This window comes from Aythya marila (genome assembly GCF_965140915.1).
Source record: "Aythya marila genome assembly, chromosome: 4".
NCBI lineage: Eukaryota > Metazoa > Chordata > Aves > Anseriformes > Anatidae > Aythya > Aythya marila.
The window spans coordinates 61308795-61330683 of record NC_139045.1 but is presented as its reverse complement, the minus strand read 5'-3'; the positions used below and the strand labels follow the sequence as shown (position 1 = coordinate 61330683).

General features: G+C 42.5%; 1 protein-coding gene across 4 annotated transcripts in view; it reads right to left on the bottom strand.

Annotated features, from left to right (window-relative positions):
- The window catches only part of PROM1 (prominin 1), a 61226-nt gene extending 40227 nt beyond the window's left edge, over positions 1-20999 (bottom strand). For 3 of the 4 annotated variants that reach the window (XM_082759273.1, XM_082759275.1, XM_082759276.1), the window contains exons 1-3: positions 20969-20999; positions 15164-15578; positions 217-275 (exon numbers count right to left, since the gene is read on the bottom strand). In XM_082759273.1, coding sequence (XP_082615399.1) covers positions 217-275; positions 15164-15386 — 282 coding nt within the window. In that variant the 5' untranslated portion in view covers positions 15387-15578; positions 20969-20999. The other variant, XM_082759274.1, reaches the window with a different exon arrangement.
- Positions 21000-21889: the final 890 nt, after the last annotated feature.

Here is a 21889-nt window from a genome sequence, read left to right as displayed (position 1 = left end):
CCCTAATTATGTGTAGTATTTTTACACTGACTTATGAAATTTCCTTTGTGACATTTTGAAAAGTTTTGCTCCCACATTATATAAGAAACAGTCAGTCTTGTTATTCTCAAATTTCACTCTTGCATCCTGTTGTTCTAGCTTTAAAATACTACTTAATATTTTAGAAATAAAACTGAATTCACCATTATTTTATGTAGATACACATAGACAGTTTACCTTTTGATAATCGCCCTGTGTATTCCCAAACTTCTGCTGTGCTACTTTTCTGATGAGATCTGAAAATAAGCAAGAATATTCCAGAGTTTTAAAAAACATAAATTACAAAAAAGGGGGAAGGAGGATGGCATGACTTCTACTCTCAGGCAGACAAGATGCAATTAAGAATAGACATCAACAGGATAAGCAAGCACATAAATGTTTCCATAAACTTGTCTGGTACCAACATTTTTAATCATCTGTGCATTTTAGGAGATCACAGGAAGAAAACCAGGTTATCTATCAATTAAATCCCACTGAAATGCAGTGAAGATTTTTCTGAGGTCACCCTTTGTACCTTAGCAACATTATTAAAAGTTAAGCACAAACTTATCAATTACTTGGACAAAATTCTGGGCTTCAGCTTTGCTTCATGTTTACGGCATACACATATATATAGATACATAGAAACACAGAATTACATACATTATATGCAAAACAAGCATGATAATGCTTCTTCACAGAACAGCACAAGGAAGAAGCTCCTTACCTTGCCCACTTTATCCCAATTTCTATTCTTTCATATTTTGAGGGGTCCCTGGACCAACAGACCTTGCATGAGAGTACACAACGCAGCCAAAAGAAATCAGAAAGCCCAACGCACACCAGGGTACTCCAAGCACAACTGCATCTCAAACACTCATATAACACTCATATCTAACTTATTCACAACATAGACAGGATACAGCAGCCACTCAAGGAAATGAGGTAGGAATTTAACATCAACAGCTCCACTCAGCGTTAGAAATGTAGGTCCACACTAGGCCACACACAAACAGCTGCACTCAGATGTGTGGGAGAAATGATGGACTGAACTTCTGGTTCCTCTGATGAAGACGAAGCACATTAGGAAGGAGTTCTCTGCCGCCATGTTCATAAAGAGCTGGGCTTTATGGTCCTATCACTAGTCGCCCCACATGGAGCTGAACCTGCTTGAGAAAAGCCTTCATACAGCCTCTTATTCTGTGGGTCAGTAAAGGACCTAAAGATTCAAAAAGAACCATTCACCTCTAAAAAACAAATCCAAGGCCCCTCAGAATTTGCTGTAGCACTCATGAAACATTCAGATGCTGTTCACTACTCCAGTTCTGCACGTCTCACAAAAACAACCCCCAGGAGAACAGCTTCCACAGCCCTTGCTCCCCAGCACCCTGCAGAGAGAACAAGTACTCGATGGTCTGTGAGTTCAAGAGATCCTGAGAAGTTCCTCCCAGAAAACCCTTTCAAAGGGAAGAGAAAACACAGCAGCAGAGCAACGCCTGCTGTTTTCAATGTACCAAGGAAAACATTCCCTGCAAGGAAGCTGTTGCCACCAAGACTGCAAATTAAAAATTTAAAATAAAAGCCTGAAAATGTATCAGAGGAGCACCAAGTCACAAATCATCCACAGATGGGAGGTATATCTGAAAGAAGGAGCACTAGCAGTAGATCAAGGACCCTCTATACCAAAGACAACCTCATTTTGGAAAGACTAGACATAAACTAGAAGATTAGGCTGAATCCCACAATAATAGAAGTAAAACCAAAACATAAAACAGCAGCCCAGGAAGAAGAGAGGAGTTATAATCCTCGTAAAATGTTCAAGCACAGCTACTAAACACCTTGAGAGTCGGGAGACTGCTGGAGAAAAGGGCACATACTGCTCTGTGGGCAGCACACACCTGATCCACAGCTGCTGCTCTGAGATCTCCCTCACCTTGGGGCTGGCAGAGGCCTCCCTGGGCAGAGATGCTCACAGCATCCCTGACAGCACGCGGGTTTCTCGGGGAGTTTCAGGAGGTATACACAGCCAAATGAGGCAGCACTGCACAAATCCCCAAAAGATAACTCACACTGGCTGTGTTAGGCAAGTTTTTTCTTCTGCAGCAAAGGCAACATTTCTTCTTAGTTTAAATCTATATTTGTTTAAATCTATATACCTTCCAAGCAAGTAAATTTAAGAAAGGTTTGGTGCATGAAATATGTAATACAATGAATTTTCTCTGCAGCTAGATTTAGCAAGCAGAAGAAAAGGGCTAAAATAACCCTTTTGTTTATATACATATTCAACCATTTAACACCATGAAACACCCAGCTTCTGCACCCCTTAGCCACACCAAAGGCCCAGCTTCTGCACCCCTTAGCCACACGAACTGCTACAGACTGCCTGCAGGACAAAGATGGGGGCTGATTGCCCAGGGATGCTGCAGCATCACCCTCCTGGCCTCTGCTCCACAGCCCTGACTGCCAGCCTGCTTCTGCCTTGGAGCCGCCCTTGCAGTGGGAAAGGGTTGGACCCAGACACCTCCAGAGGTCCCTTCTCATCCAAGCTGTTCTAAAATTATCCTACAATAATGCCAACTTTTTATCATAAATTATTTAACAGTGGGGTGACAGCACTGCCAGGAGGCATGTAAGGAAGATGGTTTTTATTATTGACAAAGGCTTCATTTGATACATTTCCTATTGTGAATCAGTACAAGCTACAATTTAAGAAGCAGTAGCCTGTCCTGTTGAATAAAAAGTGAGTTTTTAATCAGTTCTTCTACTTGAATGTGTTTGTTCCCTGTCATAAATGAAAATAAGATGTTTTACATAAAGTTTTACGCAGATACATACATTTATGGACATCTGTATGTGCGTGTGTATACATAAAACTACTGAACAGAACCACAGAGCAGTTGAGGATGGAGATCACCCAGCCCAAACCCCAGCTCAGAGCTGGGGCACCTACCACAGGTTGCTCAGGGCTATACTTAGTCAGGGCTTGATCATCTTCAAGGACAGTACCCAACATATAAAATAAATACATAAATATATATCCCAAACCCCTCTCATTACCTGTGATACACTTAATTTGCTCAACGTATTCCTGATTCACAGCTGTTATTTATACCCTTTCCATATTTTATACCCTGACAGTCAAAAAAAAATGACAGAACTGGAATACACTATGACAAACTGGTGCAGGAAATGGCACTTCGTGTGTTTATAAAATTTGGAGGCTCTAAAACCTTTTAATCAGAAACTAAAGCACCTTTAGGTTTATAGTAAACAAGAATGCCTGAAAACAGGTACACGAAGTTCCCACATGGATTTCATTAGGTATTAAATAGTGAGAGAAATAACGGGTTTCATGTCATACACACCACGATGACTACTATTACACAGCCCGTTTTTTAACTCAATTTCAGAATGTGAGTTTTCCCTGCTGAATAAAGATTTACTACTTACATTACTTGGTAAAGATTTTTTTTTCCAGAAGTAATTTGAAGCTTCAGGGTGTTTTTCTCACCAGGCAGCACACAACGGTTGACCATTCTTTACAATGAATTTACTATTTCAATAGCCCTCGGTATCAACTGTTAGACGTATTCCCAGTTAATTCATTTCAAATGAAATGTGGAAGTCATGTAAGTATTCCCATAAAAAAAATACTACTGGCTAAAACCAAATGTAAAATTACCTTCAGTTACCCACCTCCACATCTGTAGGCACAAACATGCCTCAGAGTTTTTCAGGATCAAGAATTTCCCTCTCAAGTTGCATGCACATTTACTACAGCAGTGCTTAAAGGTTAAGTGGGGGATCACCCTGTGCCCCCGTGTAAAGTGTGCACCAGAAGCATCAAGTTTTCACATATGGCTATGTAGCTCACTGTAGCACAGTGCAGAAACACCTCAGCATACGTTTAATTCACTCAGCTACACAATTTACGTTTGCTTTTATGAAGTGCCTTTTTTCTAGCCTAGTTAGTCTCATCTCTAGCATTCAAATATGTTTTTATTTAAAACGGAACTAAGGTTACTCCACATGATGCTATTCTGTGTCATCAGCAGAGTACCTCACAGCTGATCTGACACCTTGAATGTGATTTCTGTTTCAGACATAAAAGCGCTAAGCAGGTGTGAGAAAGAGCAGTGTCCTCTATTTTCAAATTAACTGGATTACTTCTGAAATTTTGGCTTGACCAGCTGCACACATTGTTTCACAGGACCAGTAATCTGAAGCTTTAGCACAGAACGCATTTCATCACTGGGGTTAAAGAGATTTACCTTGTGAGGCTCATTTACACGGCTAATTACATTACTGCGTTGCACTGTCTCCTTCCTGCTCTCATCTCACATGCGAAATGCTATCTGCCCTGGTTAAATCTAACTAGCCAGATGAATTATTCATTTACCAATGTAATTTGTCATGAAGAAACAGTCCCCACCTCCTGCGCTGCATGAGGATCGTGCACATAGGCCCAATACTGTATTTCTCAGACAAGAAAATGAGGTTACCACTAGGCCTGCTTCTTAGAACTACTTGACAGAAAACAAAAGCAAAAATAACACAGATTTAAAAATAAGCTCTCTGGCTATTAAGTACCAACATAAATTAGTTATAAAGGCTTCTGCCAAGAAAGCTTTTCAAATCTAGGTGACAAGAAAACAGCTGGAGTAAAACCTTTGGGAACACTGTGCTTGATCTTCACTCAAACAATTCCATTGAGCCAGTTCGGTTATAGTGCAACTCCTGCATTAATCAAATTATGCCAGAAATTAATTTATCCTTTTAAGCATAATATAACATATTAGGCTTCTATTCTGAAAAAGACTTCAAGCAAACCAGTAAGTACCATGACTGAAGCATTCAACTCACGCTGAATGGAGATCTTCAGAACAATAGGGGAGAATTATATAGATAATACACATGATAAGTTAATAACTGCTTTCATGCCACCTCATTCTAACTCATATCACAATATTTCATCCCACTCCCCTTCATCTCTAACAGATAAGAGTCAGTGGACTATGGATTCACTGCACAGTTCAGCGTGTTTCTGAATATGGGTCAGTTTGATCCCATTTACTGTCATGAAAAAATAGCAATAATTAGTCTGAAATTAATGAATTAAAATAGCTTCAAGCTTTTTTTTTTTCCCCCTCTCTAATTATGACACAGAATAAAAAACAACCCTTGCAAGTCCAAGAAAACCAGAAAAGCTTGATAATGTCTGGAATGTTATATGAGATAAAAATCTCTTGGGTGTTTTATAGCAAGTTTTATCGCAAGCTTACTGACATTTTAACATACTTGCTTTGACCTGAGCACTCAGACAAGTCAGACGCTCTCAGAGACATGGTCTGATTTTTGTGTGGTCCTGTGCAGAGCCAGGACTTGGACTCAATGATCCTTGTGGATCCTTTCCAACTCAGGATATTCTGTGATTCTACAATTTCAGTCCTACAACGATCACGCAGCTCTGGCTCCACTGCAGGGCTAGGTGGGAGTTCAGAAATGGTGACAGCAGGAGAACCCAACATGCATATTGATGCACAGTGTCCTGCCATATTCCTCACCCCATGACACCTTTCCTCTTTCTGCAGGGCAAGAAAACTTACTCTTTATATGAGATAGGAAGTTGCGGAGGTGAGGAGATCTTTCCCCAAGAAATACATACTAAATTGCCTAATTATTTTAATTTCTCATTTCATCTGCAATGCAAGTTTGACTTTTCACCCTCTTCTGCCTTCAGTATGCTGCTTCCTCTCACCAACACCATTATCTCCCATTCTCATTCCCTCACTTTAATTGCATGGTGATCAAAAGCAAGAGAAAGATGCTACATTCCCAGCTTATCCTGGACTACTCTGAATCTGTATCAAAATCCAGCAATGCACAAAATGAGACAGAAAGCAAATATGTAGTAAGTGCATGTAGTAAGTAATCATGGCTGAAAGAACAGAATGCCTAGAAATGAGGCTTAGCTTATACAGTGAGGGGTGATGTGAGAGGGGTCAGGCTGCAATATGAAATGGCTGAAGAGACGGATGAACAGCTGTGAGCAGCATCAAAACTGTAGGAGTGGTCTAATCTGGGTGAGTTTTAATCAGAGCGCAGGTAGGACCAGGTGCAGTGCAATTGCTGGAGATGTGGAACTGCAGGGCAGCCAACAGCTGCCAAGCACGCATCCTGCAACAACAAGGATGTGAAATATCCGGGACTCTCTTTACACCCTACTGACAGAAAACAATTGTTATATGGAAGAAATTACACAGTGGTGGATTAGATAAGTGACAGTATGAATTTCATTCATTCACAGAAAAAGTTCCCTAATTTCCTCAAAGCATGGATGAAAGGACAGGAGTTCTATAAATTTAGCTTCCTCAAGGTTGTTATTACTCAGGAAGACCAACCAAGTAATTTTGTCTTCCACAAAAATGTTCTCAGACCTTACAGCTACCCCAGGCTGAATTTACCACCACCACCGCCCCCTTTTTTTTTTCGGTGCTTTTCACGAACATATGCGGACAATGTTAAAGAGCCTGGCCAGAAAATAAATTTAAAGTTAATATATATATATATATATATATATGTATATATATATATATATATATATATAAAAAGCCACAGCCACAGTATTGACTGTTATACTACATCTCTAAAATGAAAAATTTCTCCTTTGAAAATAACCTTTGCAGGGACTTTTTAGCAGTTCTTTGCTACAAAGAAACTTCTGTTCTTGCTGAAGTTTTGGAAAAAGAACAAAAAGAGAGAAGCCTTTAGAAAAATCTCTGCTTAGGAGTTTGCAATAAATTTGCATATATCATGCAGACAGAAAGTCAAGTATAAAGCTTTGAAGAAGTATCTGCACAGAAAGTGCATCGTCTCATTTTCTGAACACAATGAAACTTCTGTAGAGCATTGTTTGTGCCACTGCAGCTATTTTTTGCCATTAATTTTGTTTGTAGTAGCTACCTAAAGTTCTCTCTAGGCCACCATCTGGCAAGGATTTACAACAGATTACAGGAAAAGATTTAACTTGGTACACTGTATATGCTTGTCTGTTTGAGCATACTGCAGAGCAATTTCTTGATAGTTCAAGAGTTGTGTAACATATTGGACTTGTAATTTTTATCAAAATAGTAAATACCTTCATTATAGAACAATTGTGGTTTTCCTGCTCTTCACTTCTCTCAGAAGTTCCCACAAACTGATGGAAGCACAGAAAATCCTGTCTCTGTATTGCGTAACCTGAATTGTTGGAAATATGAGTGCAGATAATTGGGAGTGACACGCTGGCACCCTGCTGGTACCAGCTTTTACTTACCTCAGTAAGTGGCTTTCTGCAGCTTTACTGTGATTTCTCAGCATTTCCTCTCTTTGTTTTTCCATTTCTGCAAGGACCAGAGTCTTCCACATGTTTGATAATGGTGGCACACACGATGGTTCAAAACACTATAAGAGATCACCCCTTCACTCAAAAAAAAATCAAAAGTTGCTACTTTGAAGAAAGGCTTCAGCTTTGTACAAATACAGGTGTCAGCTTTCATCTTTTGTACCTGAGCATTCTTCAGCTGCGTTAAACACCCAAAGCAATTAAAATTAACTCTTTTTAGATGAGAAGAAATATATCTGCATATTAAAAAAAAAAAAAGCAAAGCAGGATTTGGATATTGTTGTTTGTGGTTTTTTTTTTTTTTATTGGTGACTGATAAGAAGAGTTTGTTGCCCTGGAAAAGACAATCTAAGCAAATTGTCAGAGAAGAAAAAAAATGAAAGGGCTAGGCTAATGTTGTGTAATTATGAAGGCCCATAACAAAGTAAAGCAAAGTCAAATGCCTGCTCTTCCAACAGCAGGCAGCATCCATACAGTATCTCACATTAATTCAAATTGCTTTATAAAGATGACGAAGGAATTAAGACTCCTCACAGGCTTTTGAGAACATTACTCCAGTAAGTTCAGTAGAGGGATGGTTGGACCAGATGTTCTTGGAGGTCTTTTCCAACCTTTATGATTCTATGACCTCCTCTCTCCCTATACATTTCACAAACTGCAAGTTAGAAGAGAGAATGAGGTTCAACACTTTGTTGATAGAAAAGCTTATACAAATAAAATGGAGGGGCAGGATGGGCAACAGAGTAAGTGCCACTGTGGGGCCAGGAAAAACATGGAGTCTTGGCTGAATGGCCTGAAAACCCACCTGATGTCTGCAATCAAGGAAAACTTTCAAGGACGTTCACACATGATACACGTTACCAGAGAATCGGCTGACCCAAAACCTATTCCGTCCGGATTCTCACCATATGAGATGTTGGCAGGTATGCTCTGGAAGTCTCAAACAAGGTTTCATACTTCAGTGTTTCAGATTTCCTGACTACAAGTTTGTTACCAGAGGGAGGGACACAAACTACTCCTCTCTTCATGTGGTGCATTCTCAGACTGCAACTGCACACTGGCCTCTGAAAGGGAAAACTTGGGCTGATGCTCAACATGCTTACCTCTTTGCCATGAAATACTACATGGTTGGCCAACCTTTTAGAGACGCAAAGAAAAATGAATGCACAGAGAATTTAAAGAGTTTAATTCAGTGTTTTACTGTAATTGCTGGTGCACAGACTCCACACTACGTTCAACAGAAATAGTGCTACCTGCTCGTACACACTGCACACAGTAGTACTGCCTGTCTCAATACATGCATTTTTAGGAGATGGTACCTTTTTCCAAAAACAAGCAAACAAATAAGAAAACACACCACTTCATTTTTACCTAGAATGATAAGCAAATGGCAAAGTGAGTGCCTATGATGATACCATCCTGTACCTTGCACTCCTTCCCTCCTTGCAGCCACAGCCGCTGGATCGGGCTGCACTCAGCCCTCAGCCCTTGCACTGCTGCAGGGATCACTGCTTCATCGGCCACTTCTGAGCAGCCTCCCCATGGAAAATAGCGCAACTCCCTCAAGCTCCGCTCAGGGTTCATTTTCATTAATTTCTCACTTCTGTCTTAATATTATTGAAGTTATAAGGCCGGGCTAGATGGGGCTTTGAGCAACCTGGTCTAGTGGGAAGTATCCCTGCCCATGGCAGGAACATCGGGATTGGATGATCTTTAAGGTCCCTTCCAACCCAAACCATTGCATGATTCTAAATTGTGAAGCTGAATTGTCATTTTTCAATTACTGTAGAAGCATGGATTTGTCCCAGGCACAGCTGGCACGTAGCATTAAATCAGATCAGGGAAAGCACTCAGGATACTGTGGAGAAAGGATTCCAGGTGTTCGTAAATCTGAAAATCTTGCATTAATCATAGGTGCTACAGTGGTTAAAACTGACTTGCATATTGTCTACCTACTACCTGTGTCTAAAAGAACTGTTAGTGTCTGCAACCACATTTTTCTATGGTGGCTCCCAGCAGATGATCTGTTTAAGCCTCCCCAGAACCTGTCTCCTCCCCATCCACAAAACATCCTTTACACAAGCAATCTGTTAGGTAGTCTACAGTTTTGGAGTAGTTTGTGGAAAAAAAGAACTATGCTCCTAACATAAAAAGCATACTTTAAATATGCTTTTTTTTTTTTTTCCTTCTCAGAAAGTATTTCAGTATTATTCCTTGTTTACATATGTGTATCATCAAGTGGAGCATCTCTTGACTTCCCAGCATGAAATGAGCAATGATCTTTTAAACGCTCTTTCCTTAAGCGTATGTGAGTGGGCAGAGAAAAGAAGATGCTAATTTATCTTGTATCTTCCTGCTGTTCAGTATTCCACAGTATTTCTAACCTTAGACACAAGGCATCTCTTTCAACGTATACCCCACAAGACTAAATAAAGGCGCTCTGTAAATCCCCCCACTTATTCCAGTTCTACCCAAACCACTACCACTGCTACTTGCTGTATACAGCCCCTACCACCGAAACCTGCATTTTTGATAAACACGCTTTGGCTACCACCTTAAATTTGTGTCACACTTCTAGCCACAGCACTAAGAAGAACAGTACCAGGACGTGGTGAAGGCAGTGACTACATCTCACTGAAGCTGTCATTTCACAACCCAGCTTAGCCAATTTAACAGCTACCTTACTCTAAGGCTTGCTCTCCTTCCTGCTTGCCTCCTGCACCAGCAATTGCATCTGTGCTCCCAGTCCAGCTCCAGGAGGCAAGTGTTAAGAAAACCAACCCAGGAGCATGGGGGGTAGCTGTCAAACAGTAGCTCAGAAAAGCAGTACATCACATCAGCATGGTTCTGCGTCTGAAATAATACTGAGAACAACTTTGCACAACTGGAAAAAGGTTTTACATTTTTACAAAAGGTTGTAATTGTTTTGGAAACCTGAGCACCGTACTATGCTGATGAGCTGCAGCATCTGCACGTAAGCCAGAGCTTGAATGCAGTTCTTGGACATGGCCAGCGCCTCCAGAGTCTCGGACCTCAAACCAAAAGGACATCACTAGCCATGCACGGCTGTGTTTAGCTCCAGTGCTGCAACACCCAGGCACGCGTGCATCTCATGCAGGCAGTGCTGAGATGCTTGTGCAGATGAGGCAAGGGTGTTAGGGTCAAGTATCGTATTTAGTCTACTATTAAACTGAAACTGCCAAAAATGGAAAGGCTTCCTAAACCTGTTCTGTTCAGATACTAATCGGAAAACCACAGATGGTTTATCCTTTCTCCTTTGCACAGATGCTTTTTTTCATACAGGAACCGTGGAAGACTTATTAGTAACAGGACACAAAAGCAAAGTGGAACTGGACAAGCAAGAAGTAAACTTCTTTGCAAAAAAAAAAAAAAAAGTTTATTTTATACGAAAAATAAAAATTTTGAGTTTTATCTGTGGGGGGTGATAAAGCCTTTTGATGGTTTGCTTTAGAACCTCAACTCTAACACATCTGATGTATTAAATTCCCCACAATATCCTCAGTGTTCATCCAACCTACCTCCAAGAGGGTTTTACTTATGATTTTTCTATTACAGCTACACTAGCTAGACACAGTTTATTTTCACATAAAATTGTGTGTGTTTTTTTTTTAACATCAAATATATTACACTTGCTGAATACACTCGTGTGGGATACCAGTTTCAGAGATAAGGAACACAAGACTAACTTGCTAAACTTGATTTGCAGCTGCTTTAAAAGACTGACCAGGCGAGGAAAAGGGAAGAACAACAGGGGTCAGAGCCAGGACTCGCACTAAAACAGACCAGCGCTGCTCTTCAGTCAGATCCTCAAACTGCTCAACAGGTGAGACTCTGCAGACAGAAAGAATTGAGGGATGTAGTCCAGGTCTCAACACAGCTTGCTGTTCTTCTTCCCCACAGATAAACAGCACACTTAATGGTATGCTTTGCCCAGGAAGTAGATGCACTCAGGTTTACATGAAAGCTTTCCTCCCACTTCAGCAGGAACAGAGCAATCCAGACTAAAAAGCAGAAGCTGGAACAAAGCAGTTGTAATTTAAAGCAAGTGGCACAAGAGTCCAGCAATACGCTCAGATACAATACAACAAGGTAAACATGCCTTTAAGTTTTTGCCTTATTTCATCCAAAAAGAGAAGGAACTTTATTCCCAGCTTGTTTCTTTTGTGAACTCTTCACGCTTTAGTTACAGGACACAAGCTGTGAAAGTGAAGATTTGTTGTGCACGTCCTGCTGGCAAGTGGAATCTCGGATTAAAATCGTCTTAACGGCAACTAACAACCAGTTTCCAGGGGAACAAAGACAAAGCCACGCTAAGATATTCAGAGCAGCCGGACCCATGCCCTTTCCACGCTAAGTTCCCACCTGAAGGTCTCCAGCCCAACAGGTGACACGCACCACGTCACAACCATCAGTCAACTTAACTCTGCTAATAACTTAATGCTTCGCTGTGCAACAGATTCTAAGTAGGACAGAGGCTTGTTTGTGTAGATGTCCTCCTAGCTGGGTGATGCAAGCAACCTGCAGTTTTCCTATTATCTATGTACTGTGAGCGATGCTGTTAACAGTAAAGAATAACGATGCTCTATCCTGCACTGTCTTCAACAACAGAAACAGAGAAAGCAAGGCACAGTGAGGCTGAAGAGACCTCTTGTATGAGCATCACGTAGCAATCCAGTTCAAACAGTCCCTTCCACTCCAGTGTATCAGCAACTCATAGAGGAGGCTGCCTCCCTTCTTAACAGCTTATGCTGCAGAGTAAGTGACTCCCATTTACACCAGCACATCATCCAGCGAGAGCCAAAGTATTTGACTGATGGAGTTGAAAGCAGAATCCATTCACAGGCACTGAAGCATTGCAGGCAGATATCCTTGTTCATTTTTTAAACTCATTTCCTGCCATACCCAAGGAGCACAGCGCTGTTCTTAAAGATCCAGCATCTGAAACAAACCAAAAGAGCTCCAGTTCCTCGCCCAGGCTCTGTTAGTGTGCTTTACTCAGGCCCTACGTTTAATCCTATTAATAACTTACCCATTAAATCTGAACTTAGATTAAGCTGTATGTCTGCAAACCTCATGCCATGAGCAACATGCTTAATTAGAAGCTGTTTATCAAATAATTACTCAGATTTAATTAACAAATACAAAAAAAATCAACTATTTTGTTTTAAAATTTGAAAGTGATTGCTCTATTTAAAGTAACTAATAAGAACATTTAAATAATTTTTAAGACTTAATAGCAGGCAAATGAACAACTTAAGAACAATTTTTCCCAGAGACTCTCATGTACTTCATGTTTTGCTTTAACCACAAGCTATAAAGCTCATGCTAGTTTTATTTCCTAAAGGCTTACTTGGTACTGAAGGACTGTAGATGTTACACTGTAACATCAGAGTGCTACTGCAAGCACAAAAATGACTTGCAAAGGCAGGAATATCTACATGCAGTTAGACAAACCTGTCACTTTTTTCTTTTTCCTCCTAGCTAAGCGTACTAAGAGTAGATTGGAAAACCAAACATTAAGTACTTCCAAGTACTAGGGAAAATATATAAGACTACTAAGATCAAAGTTAGAAGTGAGCGATGCAGAGTCCTGCCTATGAATCACGTTCCTCCTCTATCTTACAGTCACATGCAATATTCTGGGGCATCAACCTGGAACTAACTCTTCTGAAGCACCAGACCAAGTGGGATGACAACATTTGGAATTAGAAGCATTGAAAAGGCTTTCTGTGCACACTTGTGATTATGTTTATTTTCATCTCTGAATCAGAACTAACTCTATTTCAAGTTGGCAGTTGAAAAAATCCAACATTTCAAGTATGTGACTACACCATTAATACATGAACGTGAAAATAGAACAGCATATGGCAAAAGAGATTAAAGGGATTAACCAATTAAATGGTATGACTCAAACTGACATGATCCGCCAAATCTGCATTTTGCAGCGAGGTGTGCAGGGGCATGGGAAAAGGACTTCACCTAAGGAAAACACTGAAAGCCAAACTTCTAAAAATAACTGCTGTGGTTAAGAGAGTCTGCCAGGACACCAGCAGGAATGAGATGTGCGAGATGCTCAAAACTTACAAGGAAAGCAGAAGTGATTTACTTTCGGATGCCTCCCTTCTCTTTAATGCTGGATTTCACAAACACCTACTTACGTGATGCAGAACTTATCACAAGCAGTCCCATGTGACTGTAATCTTGATAGCAAACCGCATACTCAATTATTTATATATTTACGCCACATAATATTAAATCTGACACACAAGACTATAGATCAAATTCCCATTACTATAAAGACACCATAAATATCTCACTGACTTCAAGTTTCCATAATCAAAAGACAGCAAAATATTCAAGCAGGCCTTCAGACCCCACAGAGGCCTTTTTCAGAGAGCTGAATGCAGACATTAACCCTAGCGTATGGGGTCTCACGGGGAGGCAAACAGTTCGTCTGCATATTGAATGGAAGGAAAGAGGCCACAAAAGCAGAGGCACCTGGAAACAGCTCCTCCAGAAGGTGACACCCCATCAGCCGCATGCAACTGGCCTCGCTGCACCTCGTGTAAGACCTGCCCAGAAGGCAAGTTTTGCAGGGAGCAGACCAGGCTTTCACTTTTTGGGTTAACGTCTGGGACTCCAGGAGTTTGTCTAAACACAAGCAATTCATTCAAGTTCATTTGACTTCTTCCATAGCTATCGAAGAAATGGCAAAAATACCAGCAAATAATAGTTGACGAGCATCATACAGGTCTTTAACCAAAGAAGTTGCTTTTAAATCCTTTAGTAATTTAAAATCTTAACATAATTGTATACACTAGAAAGTAATTTAAGCTTCTTTTATACACAGTTACAGCTAAAACACCAAAAGGAATCAGTAACAAGCCAAAGCCATTCTTAGGTTATTAAAATTTCACCTCAGTATAATTTTAAAAGCCAGTATTATACAAACACATTAGCATTTTCTTTTAACAGCTAAATGAAACAAAAAGCATGCTGAAAATTTACATTACTGCAACTATAAAATCCACAAACACACAGATCCCAAAAGCACGTTTCAAGCAATGCAACCTCGATAAGCACACACTCTTCTGATAACCCAACATTCCCTTCAGAAGAGACAATTTAGTAAGAAAGGAACGGGGGCTGGGAACATAAATGCAGTTCCAGTTTTCACTTCGGCTCACAAAGGAACAAGAAATTGCATGCCTGTGTAAAGGAACTGCCCTTATATGAAAGTTGACTGTTGATGCAAATATGGAAACAAATGAAGTTTATTTCAAGTTGCTAAGTTTCTATGATCCTTCCTAGGCTACATCAATAATACTGTGCTAAATAAATAAATAAATAAATAAATAAAGCTTGCCACAATATGAAAATCCCAGAGACCTGCCTTTTAAGAATTTCATATTAAACAGAAAACAAGTTATGCTTTACTCCCACCCCATGCTTCTGAGCATAAATAAGTAAAAAAACAGTCAGGAAAAATAGGCTCAAATACATACATGACAGCTTTGAGATATGAGAGAAAAGTACTGTGAAATTTCATTAACATTTCATTTTCATTAATAGCCTCCAACTATGCACAGCAGAAAAACGTGTTGTTTTATAAGGAACTGTACACATTCCCAGGTCACATCATATGCTACTAATCAAGCCCTTGCTATCACATGCTTCCAAATTATGGTCTTGGTATCGGTAACAAATCTGAACATAAAATTACCAAGTTTATCGACTTACCTTGAGGAAAAGGATTGGGCTGCACTAAATACAGGAAAGCGTGGACTATTTTAAACAAAATTCCTATTGGCCCGGGTTCGTGGTATGCACCTGTATCATACGTCTTGGCAGGTACAAATCCAAAATCCAAAGTCCCAGGAGGCGGTTTGTATATAGGCTGCACCTCTGAAACAGTACTTCCACAAAACAACAGCAGCAGCAGCAGACAGAGTTCCACAGCCATGGCTAGCAGTATTCATAAAATTTGAGGTAGAGGTATTTGTCCCACCAAACCTAGAAATCTTCAGTACATTCACTCGGGGGTTAGCTTTCTAGGCAGTAAAATGCTGGTGTCCTCACACCTTTTATTCTTTAATGTCTTCTTGTCCTGGAGTGGTATAGAAGCCTCTCATGGAAATGACTCAGCGCACCATCTCTGGAAAAAAAACACAAAACAGCTTGTTAAGGTGTGAACACACAAATAAGAAAGTGCAAGATACCCGCAATTTTCTGCATAAGTTGAACATATCATCGGGTGTAAAACCAAGCTTGGTAGGACAGAAAAGAGGAAAAAAAAAAAAAAAAAAAGGACTGAAGTTTGTGAATCAAATGGTCTACTGCACACACTGTACTTGAAAGAGGGATAAGTACAATTATGCATAGTTCCAGGTCAATGAGTTTTCAAAAACAAAGCAGAGCGCTGGGACAGCTCCAAGAGAAACAAACACAATTAAAGGTACAAACATACGAATTGTAGCTCTGACTAAACACAGTATGCCATGCGACAGTAACTGCAATGTGTGATTAACCACCACCTGCTGTTACTCCAGTTGATGGCAATTATTGGCCATATCCTTTGGGTTCTTTAATCTGTAACTTTCCAGTTTGTAGGACTCCCATTTTCCTCCCCATGCACGACCTAGAAGAGGGCATCTCTGTGACACCTGTTTCACAACTAAAGCCAGAGACTGTATCTCAGTTTAAGCCCCCATTCTTTTAACCATAACTTTTCATCACTGAAAACGGGTAAAAAAAATAATTTAAAAATACAATAAAATCCATCACCCTCCCAGAAGATAACTGTGTGTGTCAGCCATTACTTTCTCTTAACTCCAAACACTGAAAGGTTCTCCTTAGGAGCTCGAGCAGTCAACAGTTGTTATTAATTGCTTGCTAAAGCTGAGTGCACTAAGGTGACTTTGGCTGCTTATGCATCTTTAAGAACGTTGTTGAATCGGCAAAATCACAGCAGTTTCATCAAGTGCTTCTTAAGAAAAGTAAACAGGAACCCCTCAGGTTTCCAACAAAACATCTGGACCAGAACGCCACCAGTGGTGACGCCTGGGGACACACTGCCCCTGACAAGATCCCTACTTCAAACTGGGGAGCCCCCAGCACAAGCTGCCTCTGCTCAACAAGCCTCTGCTGCCAGTTCCAGCAGCGCTGCCCGATGGAAATGTTGTTCAGATCACTCACTTGCAGAAAAGATGGCAAAGCAATGCAAACACCTCTGGCCTCAGCCAGCCCAAACTCATGCCAACATCCTCACTTGCGAGGTGCTCCCAGGTCAAAGGGTCTGAAGACAGAAACACTTCCACAAGTTGGTAGCAAGGTGAGATTTGGTCCCTCCCACACCTTACAGTCTCTGTAACAACAAAAGCTGCCTTTCCAAAAACTGTAACGACTTGCTAGAACGAACAATGTGGAGGATTCATTCTCTGCTCTGTCCTGCGTGCACAAGATAGAGCAGCATCAGCAAAGATAAGGGCCTCAGGAATGCAAGGCCGGATCGAAGAATGAGAGACAGTTTCGTTTCCCTGAAGCCCAGTCTAGCTAAAAACAAAACCTCACAGCTATTTTTTCCCCCTATGGCTAGTGAAAACCAAGAAAAACACTAATAATCCTATGAATATCAGAGTTACCAAACCTTATTGAAAAAGCCAATGTTAGCAACCATATGTATATGAACACAGAAATGTAAAAACTTAGTCATTAAACCATGAGGATTTCTTATCAGAAAGAGAATGTTAAGTTAAACAATAATGAAAGAAATAACCAGCTCCAACATATTATTTTTCTTCCTTTAATCTTTTCTTGTTATTAGACTTTTTCAGCCTAGAATACATTTTTCAGCAGAAACGACCAGAACTAAGTGCAAAAGATTTTCCTCTTAATGACAGATCAGTGGCAGTTGTACAAGCTTAATAAGATAAAGCTCAACTTGTTTTTCCTAAGAATTTGGATGCCTTCTGAGCCAAGTTGAGCGTTCTGGAAATTCCTAAAGAACCACTCCAATATCCCAGCAAGCCTGAAGCTCACACAAAGTAACTGAGCCTTGACCGCAAAAGTCAAGGAAAACGATACAAAACTGTACAGAAGACACCACACGGAAATGTTTGTTAGGTGTGTATACAAAAGGTAAAATTGGAAGGGAAGTTGACCTAACATAACTGATGTCTTAAGGCAAAGCTAGAAGACTGCACATTTTCTGTAGTGTCTTCTGTTATACCAGAGAAATAGTGGTAGAAGAAAAAGTATATACAACTTCCTTTAACTTAAAATATGATTATTATATTTTTAATAACAATTTAAATCGGACCTAACTGTACAAATAGTTGTCAAACAAAGCACTGTCAAAATGCCCTTCCCATTCAGGAATATCATCACCATGCCTGGCAGAAGTGTAAAGTCAGACATTAGCTGATACAGAATCCTGGCAGTTTTAAGACAAGGACACCACTAAACTTGCAAGGACACTACCTATACTGCAGAGACAAACAATATCCTGCTGAACGGAGACAGACAGCCACCTTCCTATCACAAACACACCACAGAAATCTCCAATTCTACATAATTTTCAGTTAAGCTTTCATAAAGTTCAAGATTCTTCAGAAATCAAGAAGGTGTCTTGTAAGGAAGAATCTGCAGAATTCTTACCAGGCTTTCTCCCTTTATTGGCAAATAAATCACAATACACTTGGTACAGACAGTCTTATTGAACAATTCCTCTAGGCTGACACCAAGTCTTCTCTAAACTACGTAAAGGTTACATTAATAATGAACAGAAAGTTGCAGAAACACTATTAAACCTATAACTCAGAATACCTGTGAGCATTCAGGTATTCAACCTACCTAAAAATAAGTCAGGTATAAAAACCTCCCAGCAGGTATCCTCATCTTGAGATCTGAAACAAACACATAGCTTAGCCGGGAGCATCTTAGTAGTTAAATATGCTAGACAAACAGCATAGAAAATGAAAATCAGTTCATGAAGTTCGCATTTGTGAGAACTGCAAGCATGACATACACACAAGCCAGAAATGTATGAAGAGAAGTGGATAGCAGCTTATGGTAATCTTCCTTGCAGCATGTGGCCATCTCATTTCCTCCAGAACAGCGAGACATCACTGCAGACTGAGCTGTAGTAACGCCTGCCCAGCTCCCCAAGTTCAAGTAAACAGCGAGTGACAAGAAGCTGTGTCAACCTTTCAAGTGTTTCCATTACTGAACTGTCAAGGTGTGTGAAATGAACAAGGCGTTCATTTCATGTTCATTTCATTAGTTTTGACTATAGAATATATACACATATATACCTGCTAACTACTTAGGATACATAGCAATGAAAACTTTCATTTATTTTCTGCGTGGTTTGCAAGCATCCATCTTTAGAAGACTGGAGCTGTTGCTTTTTATTCTGCAGCTGTCACTTAAGCATTCTCCACGCACAAGTCACTAAACTTAATTCCTGCTTTTTTAAAGCACTACTTGTGGACGACACCATCACTGCTTTACCAAGTACGCTGCAGTATTATCACATCTCCAATATATCTTGCTTGGTATTAAAAAAAAAAAAAAAAAAAAGCAGTATTTTGCAAAACCAATAAAGCTTCCGCAATGCCAGTGCAAGTTTAAGATGTGAAGAGGAGACGAACCAAGAGATGCAGAAGTTCACTATGTGCCTCAGCGATCCATCAACTCCAAGGAACTGAACTGAGAAGCAGCATGATGTCCAGCTCTTTGTTTCAACGGCACTGGCCTCCTCCTATTTAACATTGCAACCCATGCACATACGACGCTGCAGTGCAGTGATGCGAACTACGATTAACCCTGCGAAGTGAAACTCAATCAAGCAGAGGCTCGATTGCTGAAACTCAACGTGGGAGCCTCCTGGCACTGACCCGGACTGGGACAGTGGAAGCAGGAGTTGTCTGCAGGAAGCCCACCCCAAGGCTGTATTTCTTACATTTCATTAGTCATTTGGAAAGCCATGTCCATAATCCCCTTCAGGGTTCCTGTGAAAGCAGCCACCAGAAGACCTGAAGTAAGGCAGTCACACAGCAGGTAGCTACAGCTGGCCTTTGACTCCAAGGTGTGTATTTAAGAAAAAAAACAACAACACACAAACAAGGCATAACACAGCAAGCCAAGCTGGCTGCTGTCAAGGTAAAATGGTGCAGTTTTCTGTTACAAAATCTCTCCAAAGCCTTCCAAGGATTACAACCTGTTGCCATAGGAGGAGTAAGAAGCAAACAAGCTTAGTAAACACCAGAGGCTGCAGAACAGAGTCCGGCAGCACCAATAAAAACCAAACAAAATCTACACCTCAGGAGGCATCCAACATGATTGCAGGATGCTCAAAACAAAAAAGTGTTCAGGTCAGAAAGAAAAGGACATTCGGGACCCAGGTTGGCTTTGAGCAGCTACCTACTTCATAGTCTGAAATAAATACACATCAAAATTAATTAATTAATTAAAAACCAAACCCCACCGCTTTCACAAGTCACAGCACTTTACAGACAACAGAAAGAGACGCATAAAAATAAAATCCCAAGCGAGTTATCTCCCCCAGAAGATCTGCAGCTCTGATTTTTAGCTGACCGCCTACACGTGCTTTGTTTGCATGGACCGAACACCATCAAAAACACACAGCATGGTTTCCAGTGGTGCATTTGCACTAGCATTCCTCAAGCGTTCCCATGTGCGAGCGCTCCCCGGCATCTCGTAGGAGATGCTGAAACACCACGCAGCCATCCCAGAGAGGCAGCTCTTCGGCAGAGCTGAAGTGAACGAGGGCGCAGTCTGTGCCCTATAGAGACCACCGAGGGCTCAGTCTGTGCCCTATAAAGACCACCGAGGGCTCAGTACGCGCCCTATAAAGACCACCGAGGGCTCACCTCTCGCCCTATAAAGACCATCGAGGGCTCACCTCGCGCCCTATAAAGACCACCGAGGGCTCACCTCGCGCCCTAGCAGCACCACGCTCGCACCGCAGCCCCAGCTTATGCTCGAGCCCAAGTTTCCCCCCGGCCCTCCCCACGGCTTCTCACCGCAGTGCCCTCCTCCCCGCCCCGCCGCTCAGCCCCGGGAGCCGCAACCGCCCCGCACCGCGGGCACCTCGCGCTCCGCCGCCCGCCCCGGCGGCTCCCCCGCTGCCGGGGTACGGGGAGGAGGGGGCGCAGCCCCTGTAACCCAAAGGGCAGCCCCGGCAGGCCCAGGCCCTCACCGCAGCGCTCCCCCCTTCCCCAAGCCGACCCCCAGAGCCGGCGGCGGGGACGGGCGAGCCCCTCCGCCCGCTCGCAGCCACCATTTCCCCGCCGAGCCTCCCCGCCGCGGAGCCCCCCGCAGCCCCTCCATGAGCGCAGCTCCCCCCACGGTCCCCACCGCCCTCCCGGGGCAAGGGGCTCTCCCTGCCCGCCGCTCTCCGTCCCCTAGCAGGGAAGGGCAGCGACCCGCACCGGGGGACCCCTGCCTCGCCCCACCTGCCCCTGGGGGTGGGGGGGGACAGCGCTGCCCGGAGCCCCCTCCTCAGGCTCGCCGGGCACTCACCGGGCGGAGCGGGGCCGGGGAGATGGAGGCGACCGGGGCACGGCGCGGCTCCGCCTTCCTGAGGTGGTGGCGGCGGTGCCGGTGCCGCCCATGGATGGCGGGGGCGGGCTCTGCCCCGCGCCGGGGCTGCGGGACCACCCCGGCGGGCTGCGGGAGGAGAGGGGAGGAAGAGGAGGAAGAGGAGGAGCGTGAGGGGCTTGGCCCCCAGGGGAGAGCCGGGGGGAGGCGGAGGGGGCTTCGCCGTGCCGCCGCCGAGGGCACCCCGGGGGTCTGGGCGGCCCCCAGACCTGTTGCTGCTGCCCGGGCTCTGCAGCGATGTCTCTTAGGATCCCCTCCCCCCCCCCCCCCCCTTTTTTTTTTGGAGTTCAGGCTGTTTTGCGCTTCCTATCAATTCCATCCCTTAAGGTTACTTCCCTCGTTAGCTGCTGTAAGAGCGTCTCGGTTCACCCCTCCCGGGGATGCCCTTATTTCCTGACAAGGTTATCGTGTCTTTTGGGACCGTGGCCATGTTCCTAAGTGACTTCGTTTCTCAGCCCAGCGATTTATTGGTAAGACAAGAAGCTCTTCTACAAGTAACAAGAAGCTCTTTTCCTACAGTAACACACACACTTTCCTCATTTGTCCTCTGTGATTTTATTTGCAGCCTGGATGTTTCAGTGCTGCCCTCCCCATTGCAATATCAAATCACAGAGCCATCTAGGTTGGAAGAGACCTCCAAGATCACCGAGTCCAGCCTCTGACCTAGCATTAACAAGTCCTTCACTAAACCATATCCCTAAGCTCTACATCTAAACGTCTTTTAAGGACCTCCAGGGTTGGTGACTCAACCACTTCCCTGGGCAGCCTATTGCAATGCCTCACAACCCTTTCAGATTGTAAGATATGAAAACGATTCCCACGTCTCTTACTAGGCTCTCCATC